Raw genomic sequence first — 11991 nt, 5'->3', positions numbered from 1 at the left:
TGCTAGAATATCAAAGAATGAGTCAAAGATGAGTTGGCAAAGAGATGATGTCTCACTAAGGAAGGGGATATATTGTTCAATTATCAAAGAATGAGTAAAAGGGAAGGGGATATATTGTTCAATTAGTAAATTTTAATCCTTTTAATGCCTTACCTATGCTTTAAATAATTTAGCGAACTAATCCCTTAATTATGGAACTTAAATGAATTTATCTAAAATAAATTCTGGAAATGTTTTCTGAATCTTAAATTTTATCTCTAAACTTTAACTCCAGTCCGGCCTTACTGAATTAACTGAAATGATAAAAAATTAAACTACTACAGAAAATAATTAAATTAAAGAAAAGCATTTAAATACTCATGCAATAAAAACATTTTAATTTAAATACTAGAATTATGCATGGCTTATACGTAGTCTAAGTTACGGGTTCTACATGAGATGCTAAAATACTGCAATATCTTTCAATGCAATGACCATAAGATTATGAGATAAACAATACCAGAGTTCTACACCGGTACTCTGTGTTCCATTACACACGCGAAATGCAAAGTGCTCCGAGATTATCCAGATGAAAGGTCCGGAGATGTGTTTATTTTAAAGAGAACTTCAATAAGATGAAAATTTTACAGTATTTAAAAACAATCATGATCAGTGCTTACATTATTCCAAAATACTATAAGCAATCCTTCAAAACTATTAAAATAAAATCTGTTAATCTTCTGAGATAGAAGTTTATGGGGTTAGACGCTCAAGTTTATTGATGTTCTGGATTTGCATTCCTGGATTCAGTCCTTTTGGGCAAGCTTTAGCACAATTCAAAATGGTATGGCATCGATACAGCTTGAACTCATCATTTACAGCATCAAGTCGCTCCGTAGTATATTCATCACGACTATCCATTATCCATCTGTATCAAACACAGCAAATCAGAGTTTAGCAAGAAGCAAAAATTTTAATCATCTTTAACTATCTCAACAAACAACAATTTCAGTGTAATCAATACACCCCAACCTGAATAGAATTAAATCATCCAATGTTTATCCAAGCCAATCCATTTATTTTATAAATAAAAAATCAATAAAAAGTTCGACAAAGCCAAGCACTGACAAGCATAATAGCAACACTAGAGGAGTCCCACAGAAAGAATATCAACCAAATTGCAAATCATGAATTTAGGCTATATGTTCTTCATTAGAAATCTTTTTTCAATACCGAAAGACTACACCCTTCTCACAGAGAGATTGAAAACTCTTTGCTTGTTCAACTATATTCTTAATATACTCTTACGAGTGTTTGAATCTATTCCAATAACATCAGTCAAAATATCACAGAATATTAGCAAACATGGAAAAATTTATTCAGCAAATTCAATCCATATCAAATAACAAAATTTACAAGTAAATGCGTAGTAATACCATATATTAATTCTGAGCTTACCTCTTAATAGAAGACAAATCCTTCAAATTTCATCTTAAGTAAACATTAACACCAAGAAAATGCTACCTATTCGCGTGCAGGAGAGCAGCAGGGCCCAAGTAAGATTCCGGGTTCCACCAGTAACTGGGGCAGGATGCGCTACAGCACGCACACAGAATACACTCATACATCCCATCAAGCTTCTTCCTGTCAGCCTTGCTCTGCAGAATCTCCTTCCCCGGAGTCTCCGGTGGGTTCTTGCGCTTGAGCCTTGGCTCAATCGACTTATACTGATTATAAAAATTCGTCATATCCACGACCAGATCCTTAATCACGAACATATGAGGCAACGGCGTGATCATAATGGGCCCCCCGGACGAGATGTTGGTCAAACAGGCGAGGCCATTTCGTCCGTCGATGTTCATCGCACACGACCCACAAATCCCCTCGCGGCAGGAGCGGCGGAAAGTTAGAGTTGGATCGATCTCGTTCTTTATTTTAATTAATGCGTCAAGAATCATCGGCCCGCACTCCTTGAGATCAATGTCGTAGTTTTGGAGCTCCGGCTTCTGGGGAGAGTCCGGGTTCCATCGGTAGATTTGGAAGGTCTTGGGGTTGCTGGCGGCCTTCCCCTGTTGAGCCTCAGCCTCCGAGGCATGCGCCCTGAAAAGGGTGGCTCCGGCCGACTACAGTGGCGGAACCCTAGATATAGCTCGCCTGACCAATTGGGTCGCCATTGATGAGATTTGCAACAGCTCAGAAGGCGCGTGTCGAGTGGGGTAAAATGTTAAACGTGGATAGACAATTTTGGTAACTCACGCTCTCCCAAATTAAGTCTGATACAATTTTCAAGCATTCTTTTTTTTTCTTTTGTGTATATATATATATATATATATATAGTTAATAATATTCAAAACCATTCTTAAAAACACTGTTTTCTTAAATTGATTGATAATTAAATCTGTTAGGATGCTAAATAAAATTAGATGGAGAATGAATAAATTTGTGACCGTAAATTCCAAAATACGATAACATAATACAATTCCATGCAAATCTAGAAAAAATGAAAAATATATGATTTAATTATATGAATTGCATTATTTAAATATGGCAGACATGTTTACATGTTTAAAATAGGGTTTCCTACTAGGATGCATAAAACTATGTTTTTAAAAGTGATTCGAGACACGATCGAAAAACGGAGACCGAAGATCATAAAGAAAAAATATTTTTATTAAATGACTATTTTTAATTATTTAATAAATGATATATTTTAAATGAGAATTTCGAAAATGATAACTTTTGATGTGTTTTTACGCGTCGAGTCATATTTTAAACGGATAATCGATTTTTGACGAAAATAGAGACTTTTTGGAGGCTCGGCTAATATTTTTGAAAATATCCTAAACGAAATATTTTACCTACTATCTAATGAGCTTATTGCACCAAGTTTATTGGGCCTATCCTACTACGCAATTATTTATATAAAAATATAGAGTTTCCAAACCCTAAAACAATTCAAACTCATGCCACCAAGCTTCAAAAGCACTAGGACTCTCCTCCATCAGCACACGCACACACACCACATTTTGGAAGACATATTCATGTGAACTTTGAAGAAAAACGCATCAAGGATTCTCCCCCGTTTCTCTGCCAACGTTCCTCACGTCAAGGATTGTTTTTCATGCGTGAAACACTCAAAGGCACACCTTAATCTTCCTTTTCTCATCGTTCATACCATATTATGTGTATTTATACATTATTGCATGACAAATATAATACCCTTCTTTTTATTTTCATTTTTATGGCATATACATGATAAAACTTGAGTTTTCATGCTTTTAAATTCATGGTGTTGATGCACAAAAAGGATGGTCATTAAAAAGGGACGAAATTCAGTATGTTTAAGGGTCCTTAAGGGACGCGGTTCAGGGCTGGTTAAGGAAAGGCCAAGGCTACACGTTTCTTTGGGTTTAAAGGAACTAGGGTTTCAGTTCTAGGGCTCTTGAAGGGCAGGCGATGAGTTTCTGTTGGGACATGTCCAGAGGTCACTAAAGGGTCGATTCATGGTCCTAGATGGCTGGAACTGATGGGACAGGTTCTCAGCACCTGCGAGGGTGTTTCAAACACAATATTCTGAATGAGCTGCAATAGCTCGTATTCTAAGAATGTAAACACCGATGAATTAAATCGAGTTTGGTTATAAACCAAGCGGAAAATACTCGAAGTAATCCTTTGTTAAGAAAGCTGATCAGTTTAAAGCTTTTAACTTGTGTAAATTGATTAATTGAAATAAGGGGGATCAATTTTTGTTTATATCAGTTCGGTTATAGTGAGAACTGAACTTATATGAGCTCGAACTGATCAAATCAGTTTAAAACAATAGTTAAACAGTTAAATACACAAGATATATTTATGGATATTAGGTGACTTTAACTGCTCCTATGTCACTCCTTCTACCACCTCGGGTAGGATCCACTAGAAGAATTTGATTTATACAACACCTTGTACAAACCCACTCAGCTTAGGACTTACGCTACTGCCTAACTGAACTCCTAGTTTAGACTGAAGGCAGCACCTTCCAACTAACATTTGTTTAACGTCTATGTGTTAAAGACTACATACACAAGTTTTACGTCTTTGTGCAAGACTCACTCAACTATTCAAAAAGCTCAATTTTCTGTGTATATGTTAGTGATTGTGTGTGCGTTTGTGAGAAGTGATATATGAATACAACACAAAAGTGTTCTCACACACTGAGGGAATTGTGATTCTAATCTAAGCTGATAAAACGTTGAAGTGTTACCTCAAATCTGGGCTGGCTGCTTCTTGTATGCTGATATGCATTATGTGTGCCCTCTCTTATCTGTGTTCATCCGCACACACTTGTCTTCCCACACCTTATTTTTTTTATGGTCTTGATCTTGTATTTATAGAGGTAATGTGACCATACACCAAGACTCATCAAATATGTTCGTTGCAGTTTTAATTCGTTCCTCTAAATTTTTCTTGTACTTTACGACAGCCATTCTGAAATATTTTTGCTTTATGCTTGCTGCAACGTTCACTATTGTACTTTGATCGTACAATTGCTTTTATACCCTAGTGCATAGCTGGATTCCACTTAGATAAGCTTGTCATGTTCTGCAAACTAATTGGCTCCTAACTGATGCTCTGAACTAATCCGTTGAACTGGTCTTGAATTGGTGTGATGAAATCAGTTGACTCGTCAGCTGAACTTATTTCACTGATTCAGTTGAATTGGTCAGTTGGACTCTTCATCAGCTGGTCGGGCTTCTGAAGTTCTTCTGCTAAACCACCTATAAACTGAACAATCAGTTGAACTGGTCTTTGATATTTTAGTTGGACTGGTTCAGTTTGGACGATCAGTTGGTACTTTCAATTTGCGCATCGATAGCTTCAGTTTTGGCTCGATATCTGACCAGTTTCAGCTTTCTGCACACTTAGGTAAATTCATTAGAAACAAAATAACAAGTTTTGTTAACATCAAAATCAAGATTGCGAACTGAAATATTCCAACAATCTCCCCCCTTTTTTATGATCACAAAACTTGAGCAAATAAAGTGTTGGAAACTTAATTCGGAAGTTTGACAAACCGAGTGTATAAAGATTGAACAAACTGATCAAGAAGACTGAAAAGAACTGATCTAAAAATACACAAATTATTGGATGCCTAACTGAAGATCAGTGCGCAGATAAGGCAACTGAACTAAAGCTAACTGAACTATGTAGTGGACTGGATGATCAGTTGGAACTGATTAGTTTTACCACAATCAGTTGAGAGCTATCATCTATTTCTATCGGCTATGTCAAAATGATAAAATAGTTTGACACGTCATCAGTTAAGGAATGTAACTATCAACCAAAAACTGTACAAAGGCACACTGCAACATGTAGTGGGAACGCCGCATTTCAGCAATGCTACAGTGTAAGATTGTCAGAAATATATTGACGTGGCAAACAACAGATAGAAAGATTCAAACGTATTCATTGTTACCATTGGAAACAAAGCCTATAAATAGCCGAGAAGAGCAGTTGAGAAAATATAACGAACCAAACTACCAAGTTGTTATTCTACTTAAATCTCCTCACAAGATTTCTGTTCATATTCAAAAGATTTTAAAAGCTCACACTTAGCATATATATTCATAGCATTCAAGGCTATACATTGAGCTTACAAGCACAAACACTTATCGTTGTAATATTCGATCTTATAGAGATCAGTTGTGCTGAGTAGTTTTAGATCAGTTGAGAACTGATAAACTGTATTGAAACTAAGAGTTTCAGTTTGGCATTGTTAAGTCCAAAACTGAAGAGGTCTGTACAAGTCTTATATTGATCAAAGTTTTTGAGTGAATTTCCTATCTTCTAGATAGAAGGGGTGATATAGAAGTGATTGAAATTTCCGAATATCCATAAATCTTGTGTCTCTTAATTTCAGTTTTATTCTATCTGTCAGTCAGTTTATTTCTGCACTTTCATTAGTTAACTGATTGACATTGACATAACAAGATTCTCGAGTTCAGTTTATCACTAAACTGACTCATTATTCGAAAATGTGGTAAAATTGTCAAGTGTTTATTCAACCTCCTTTCAAAACACTCTTTCACCTACCAACCGATCCTATCATAAAGCGTTTTAAAAATAAAAACTTTAAACATTTAATAATTCTCTTCCTTTGTGAGAATAAAAAACATTTAAAAACATTTAAGTGAATAAAAAGAAATATTCAGTTCAGAGGGATATAAAATTTAAAAACAGTTAAAAACCCCCCCTTAAGAACTGAATTAAAATATTTAAAATATTTTTCAAGTCGAGGGATAAAACAATTAAAGAAAACACCCTTAAAAACAGTTTTTAAAGAAAAGTTCTCCATCAAGAACTGAATTAAAAACTTTTCCTTAAAAATATAATCATTTACGCGATTTTAAAAGAAGTTTTAGCATCATTTAACATTCATGCAGTTTAGGCAACATATATGAAGATAGCAGTTCAGTTACATATAAACTAACTAGATAAACATGATGTTTATTTAATTAAATACATGTCCCTTGTATCATACATTTAAGAACACCAAAACGTGTAAGGGAAATTGCTACTACAATAGAAAATTTTAAACAACATTAAATATCAGTCAGTTTATACATAATAGAACTAGATTTACCAATAACCGGTTGCCTTGAACACTTGAAATGAAGCATCGATCTTGATTTTCTTTGCCAGAAGAACAACTAATTGTCTTGGACTTGATCTCTGTGCTGGCTAACTAGTCTAGTTGATGCAAACTGGACTCAACTGATGCTGAACCGCATTGATCATCTACTTTGATCTGATATGGCAATGAAGCGGTGGTATACTGCTGATGATTAAGCTCCCAATCATCCAACATTTCAGCTGGTGGTTGGGTTTCGTCTGTTGATCAGCTGAACTAGTAGGCTTGCAACTGAAATATGATCCGCTAAACAATTTAGCTATTCTACTGTCAGTTTGGACTCAAAACCTTGCAAGCTGCTAAAACAACAAAAAATACGGAGTCGAGAGAAGTGGCTACAATGTTAGTTGAAGATCAAAAAATATTCTCTCTTCCGACGGCAAACACATATAAAATTTTTAAGAGGATTTTGAAATTCATTTTAAATATCATTTAGAAACATATTTTAAAATATCAGTTTTCAAATGTTCTTCTTAGAATAGCTAGCTCTGATACCAATTGATGAGACCAGTTCTAGGCACCTGTGAGGGTGCTTCAAACACAATATTATCAATGAGATGCAATAGTTCGTGTTCTAAGAATGTAAACACCGATGAATTAAATCGAGTTTGGTTTTAAACCAATTGAAAAATACTGAAAGTAATCCTTCGTTAAGAAAGTTGATCAGTTTAATGCTTTTAGCTTGTGTAAACTGATTAACTGAAATAAGGGGGATCGGTTCTTGCTTATAATAGTTCAATTATGGTGAGAACCGAACTGATATCAGCTCGAACTGATCAAATAAATTTAAAACATTAGATAACTGAATTCCTAGTCTAGACTGAAGGCAGTACCTTCCAATAGATAATTGAACTCCTAGTTCAATTATGTCACCCCTTCTACCACCTCGAGTAGTATCCACTATAAGACTTTGATTTATACAACACTTTGTACAAACTCACTCAGTTTAGAACTTACGCTACTGCCTAAATGAACTCCTAGTCTAGACTGAAGGCAGTACCTTCCAGCCAATAGTTGTTTAATGTCTATGTGTTAAAAGACTACATACACAAGTTTTACGTCTTTGTGCAAAACTGACTCAACTATTCAATAGGCTCAATTCTCTATGTATATCTGAGTGATTGTGCGTGTGTGAGAACTGATCTATGAATACAACACGAAAGTGTTCTCACACACTGAGGGAATTGTGATTATAATCTAAGCTGATAACATGTTGAAGTGTTCCCTCAAATCTGGTTTGGTTGCTTCTTGTAAGCTGATATGCATTATGCGTGCCCTCTTTTATCTGTGTTCATCCGCATACATTTTTTTTCCACAGCTTATTTTTGTTGACGATCTTGATCTTGTATTTATAGAGGCAATGTGTCAGTACACCAAGACTCATCAAATACGTTCGTTGCAGTTTGAATTCGTTCCTCAAAATATGTCTTGTACTTTCCGACAGTCATTCTGGAACATTTTGGCTTTAAGCTCTGCTACAATGTTCACTATTGTACTTTGATCGTACAATTGATTTTTTTTACCCTTGTGCAAAGGTAGATTCCACTTAGATATGCTTGTCGTGTTCTGAAAACTGATCGCTCCTAACCGATGCTCTAAACTGGTCCGTTGAACTGGTCTTGAACTGTGCGGTGAAATCAATTGGCTCGTTGCTGAACTGATTTAACTGATTCAGTTGAATTGGTCAGTTGGGCTTTTCATCAGTTCAAATCTTCATCAGCTGGATCGGCTTCTGAATGTATTCTGCTAAACCATCTATCAACTGAACAATCAGTTGAACTGGTCTTTGATATTTCAGTTGGACTAGTTCAGTTGGGACAATCAGTTGGTACTTTCTGTTTGCGTGTCGATAGCTTCAGTTTTGGTTCAGTAACTGATCGGTTCTAAGTCTGATCAGTTTCAGCTTTTTGCGCACTTAGGTAAATTCATTAGAAACAAAATAACAAGTTTTGTTAACATCAAAATCAAGATTGCGAACATGATATGTTCCAACAGAAACTGTACCTGGTGCGAGGAGGAGGGCTGTAGATGTTAGGACGAAGTCGCGCGAGCCTTGAAGGGCACGACTTGATGGGTTGTGCATGCTTGGTTTGTTAGGTCTGGTTCAATAGCTTGTTAAAGGGCTTGGTCATGGCCCTAGAAAGGTGGAATAGGGCCTGGTCTTGTTGGTTAAGGGCTAGGGCCGAAGGGGTGCAAGGTTGTGAGGCTAGGGTTTCTTTTGGATAGGGCAGAAAATTTCAGTAGCTTTTTAAGCATTTTCGAGGGTGTTAAATGACTTGATTTGGTTGCATATGGTATGGTTAGGTATGATTAAGCTATGGTTAAAGTTTGGTTAAGTTTTGATTCGATTCGGGTTGAAACCAAGACGTAGGTTCAAGTTTTAAAATGAATTGGAAATTTAGTCGAGGAACTTAAGTTTACGTCTAAGAAATGTTATGCATGTATTTTAAGGGGTTATGTTAAGTTTGGATGGATTTTGGTCGTCGTTTTAAGGTCTAAGGGAACATTGGGAAAGTTAGGGTTTCAGGGGAAAAACGATCACTTTACACCTGAAAAATGTTTGACGTTTTGTCAGTACCCTGAATGCTGTAATGAATTTTAAAATGGATATTTTGAAAGATTATGGGATTTCATGATGAAAAACGATAATGCTAAAAGACGTGTTGCATGCTTGGTATAAAAAAAAATGATATATATGCATGAATTTTTATAAGTGATGTATATGATGAAAGGATTTGAAGGAGGTGACTTGATTGTGACTAATACGAAAATGAATACGAAAGGATATGATGATATATAAGGTCCAAGGCTCAGTTGACAGGTGAGAGTGTCGCTGATGTTCCTGCCGCCTGGTACCGTTGTTATACGTAAGATTGATCAATTGACCTACAGCTAATACGAAAGTCACAATTAATGATCTGAATTTTATAAAGGGAAACATATGCGTATATGATGAAAGGAAATGTTATGATGAAAGAAAGTGATTTAAAGTTTATACACGTTCATGGCAAATTTATTTTATTAAAAGTATTTTTCGTTGTTGCATGTGAATGTATATGTACTACTTGTTATAATGGTTAAGGTTTGCTGAGTCAATAGACTCATTAGTTGTGAATGATGCAGGGGATGATGTTTATGACTATATGGGAGGACTTGATGGTTGAATTGGCTGGGTTGATGGTGCACACAACCTGAGGATCTTTGCTAGTTTTCCGCATTAGTTGATTTTAAAGATTTTATGATTTTGAGTGGTTTTGAGATGATTTTAGAGTTTTTACTATTTTGAAAAAAAGCTAGTTTTAGACTTGATTTAACGATTTATGATTTTATGTTTTGCACTACGTTTTGGATTTTTATTAAAATAGTTGGTGAGTTATTTTAAATGGTGCAAATTATTTATATATGTAAGTATATTCGACCGACAATATTTAAAAAAAATTCTAGTATATTTTAAGAAAAATGAGTAGTAGACGTTTTCAGTTGGTATCAAAGTAATGTTCTTCCAAAGGGTTGTTCCACCGCCAGTCCCGAAAATCTCAGTCGTCAAGTCTCAAGTCTGTAAGTTTAATTGATTTAAATGATTTTAATGATAGTACCTGCATGTTTACTTGGTTCATATGTTTAAGTTACATGTTTAAAAGCTTTTTGAAGTTAATTGATATTTATGCTTAAAGTTGCTCAAAAAAAGGATTTTTATATGCTGCATGATTAGAAGCTTAGATTTAAATGCATGTTGGTTACGTTTGGAATTTGAAAAACGTTCAGATATAATGCCTCCTAGACATGCATTTAGTACCGATAGACAAGCTGACACTAACAATGATCGTCAAGAGAATGCAACCCCAGCTCCAAATGGGGATGTTGCTACTCATGTTATAGAGGGTATAACACGTTTCTTTGCACTGCTGGCTCAGCAGGCTCTAAGGCCACAACACGATATGTATGATCAGTTCCGGAGGCTAGGTCCGAAGGAGTTTTCAAGCACCACTGACCATTTTGTTGCTGAAGGTTGGATTAGATCTTTCGAGGTGCACTTTCGTTATCTGAATATGGGGGATGCTGACCGAGTGAGGTTTGCTACTTATATGCTTCGAGAAGATGCTTCTCTTTGGTGGGAAGGAGCGGAACATGGTATCAATATAGCCACCCTCACTTGGGTGCAATTCGAGAACATCTTCTGTGAGAAGTATTTTAATATTGACGTCCGAAGACACTTGACCAGGGAGTTTATGACTCTCCGTCAGGGGGACATGACAGTGGCTTAGTTCGTTAGGAAGTTTGATATGGGTTTTCACTTTGTGTCCCTTATTGCTAGGGATGTTGCTGAGAAATTGAGGCACTTCTTGGATGGCCATCGACCTACTACATGCCGTGATGTGATATTGATGTGACCGGTAGATGATGCAGCTGCCACTGCTTGTGCTTTCCAAGCTGAGCAAGCCCTAAAGGATATTGATTTTGAGATGCAGCGCAAGAGGCAGCAGCATAGAACTCTCAGCCATTCAAGAGGAAATTTACGGGATCTCCCAAAGCTCAAGGGCAGCAAAATCCCCAAGGACAATGGAAGAAACCGGGGCAATCGAAGCTACTACAGTCTAGAGCCCCAAAACCTGAAGAGAGGCCACTGTGCAAAGAATGTAATCACTCACACTTTGGCAAGTGTATGCGGGGAACATACAAGTGCTCATATGCAAGGAGGAAGGACATAAGGTCATTGACTGCCCAAATACGATAGGACCAACTATTAGCAGTGTAACGTACCGCACTTTTAAACATGCTTAAAATTTTTTGAAAATAAAATTTTTCTTAAATAAGAAATTCTCATTCAAAATGCCAAATAATTAAAATACTTGAACAAATATTTGAAATTGTAAACAACTTGCAACAAGTACTTGTTTAAAACATCATAAAGTAATTCGTTAAAATCAGAGTAAATGAATAACATGCATAAAAATCTTTGAAAACTAAGCGGTCCTCAAGTTAGGCCTCTGCACCGTCCGAGCCAACTCACTGATCCCCACCTCCCGTCTCCTCATACTCGTCCTTACCTGCATCGATCAAGTCTAGTGAGTCTAAAGACTCAACATGTATAAATTGAGAATAACAAGTAATACATAATAAAATTACATACATTTTGAAGTAGCTCATACATACTTAAACTTTGAACATACTTACATAAGCATAGACGTGCCAACATTTCATAAACATTTTCATAAACGTACTGCATCATACATACTTAAACATACGTAATCATCATCATTTTGCGTAGAGATATGTTTCAAAGCAAGTGACCCATAATATAGTGTGCCTAATCAGACTAAACAACTGTACTAGGCTGGCAG

At 36.0% G+C, this 11991-nt stretch overlaps 1 protein-coding gene across 1 annotated transcript; it reads right to left on the bottom strand.

The window, feature by feature from the left end:
• Window positions 1–465: 465 nt before the first annotated feature.
• On the bottom strand, window positions 466–2237 carry LOC142505869 (succinate dehydrogenase [ubiquinone] iron-sulfur subunit 2, mitochondrial-like). The gene is made up of 2 exons (XM_075619000.1): window positions 1504–2237; window positions 466–907 (listed from the first exon to the last, which is right to left on the bottom strand). The coding sequence occupies exons 1-2, from the start codon at window positions 1935–1937 to the stop codon at window positions 733–735; spliced, it is 609 nt and encodes a 202-aa protein (XP_075475115.1). The 5' UTR covers window positions 1938–2237; the 3' UTR covers window positions 466–732.
• Window positions 2238–11991: the final 9754 nt, after the last annotated feature.

Source organism: Primulina tabacum, chromosome 10 (assembly GCF_025594145.1).
Source record: "Primulina tabacum isolate GXHZ01 chromosome 10, ASM2559414v2, whole genome shotgun sequence".
NCBI lineage: Eukaryota > Viridiplantae > Streptophyta > Magnoliopsida > Lamiales > Gesneriaceae > Primulina > Primulina tabacum.
This window is presented reverse-complemented; position numbering and strand designations above follow the sequence as displayed.

Excerpts from the sequence above, each read along its gene's own strand:
- LOC142505869 (XM_075619000.1), bottom strand. The coding sequence starts at position 1,937 with ATGATTCTTGACGCATTAATTAAAATAAAGAACGAGATCGATCCAACT. Across the intron at positions 908-1,503 it reads GCTCTCCTGCACGCGAATAG|ATGGATAATGGATAGTCGTG; the intron begins GTAGCATTTTCT and ends TGTTTGATACAG.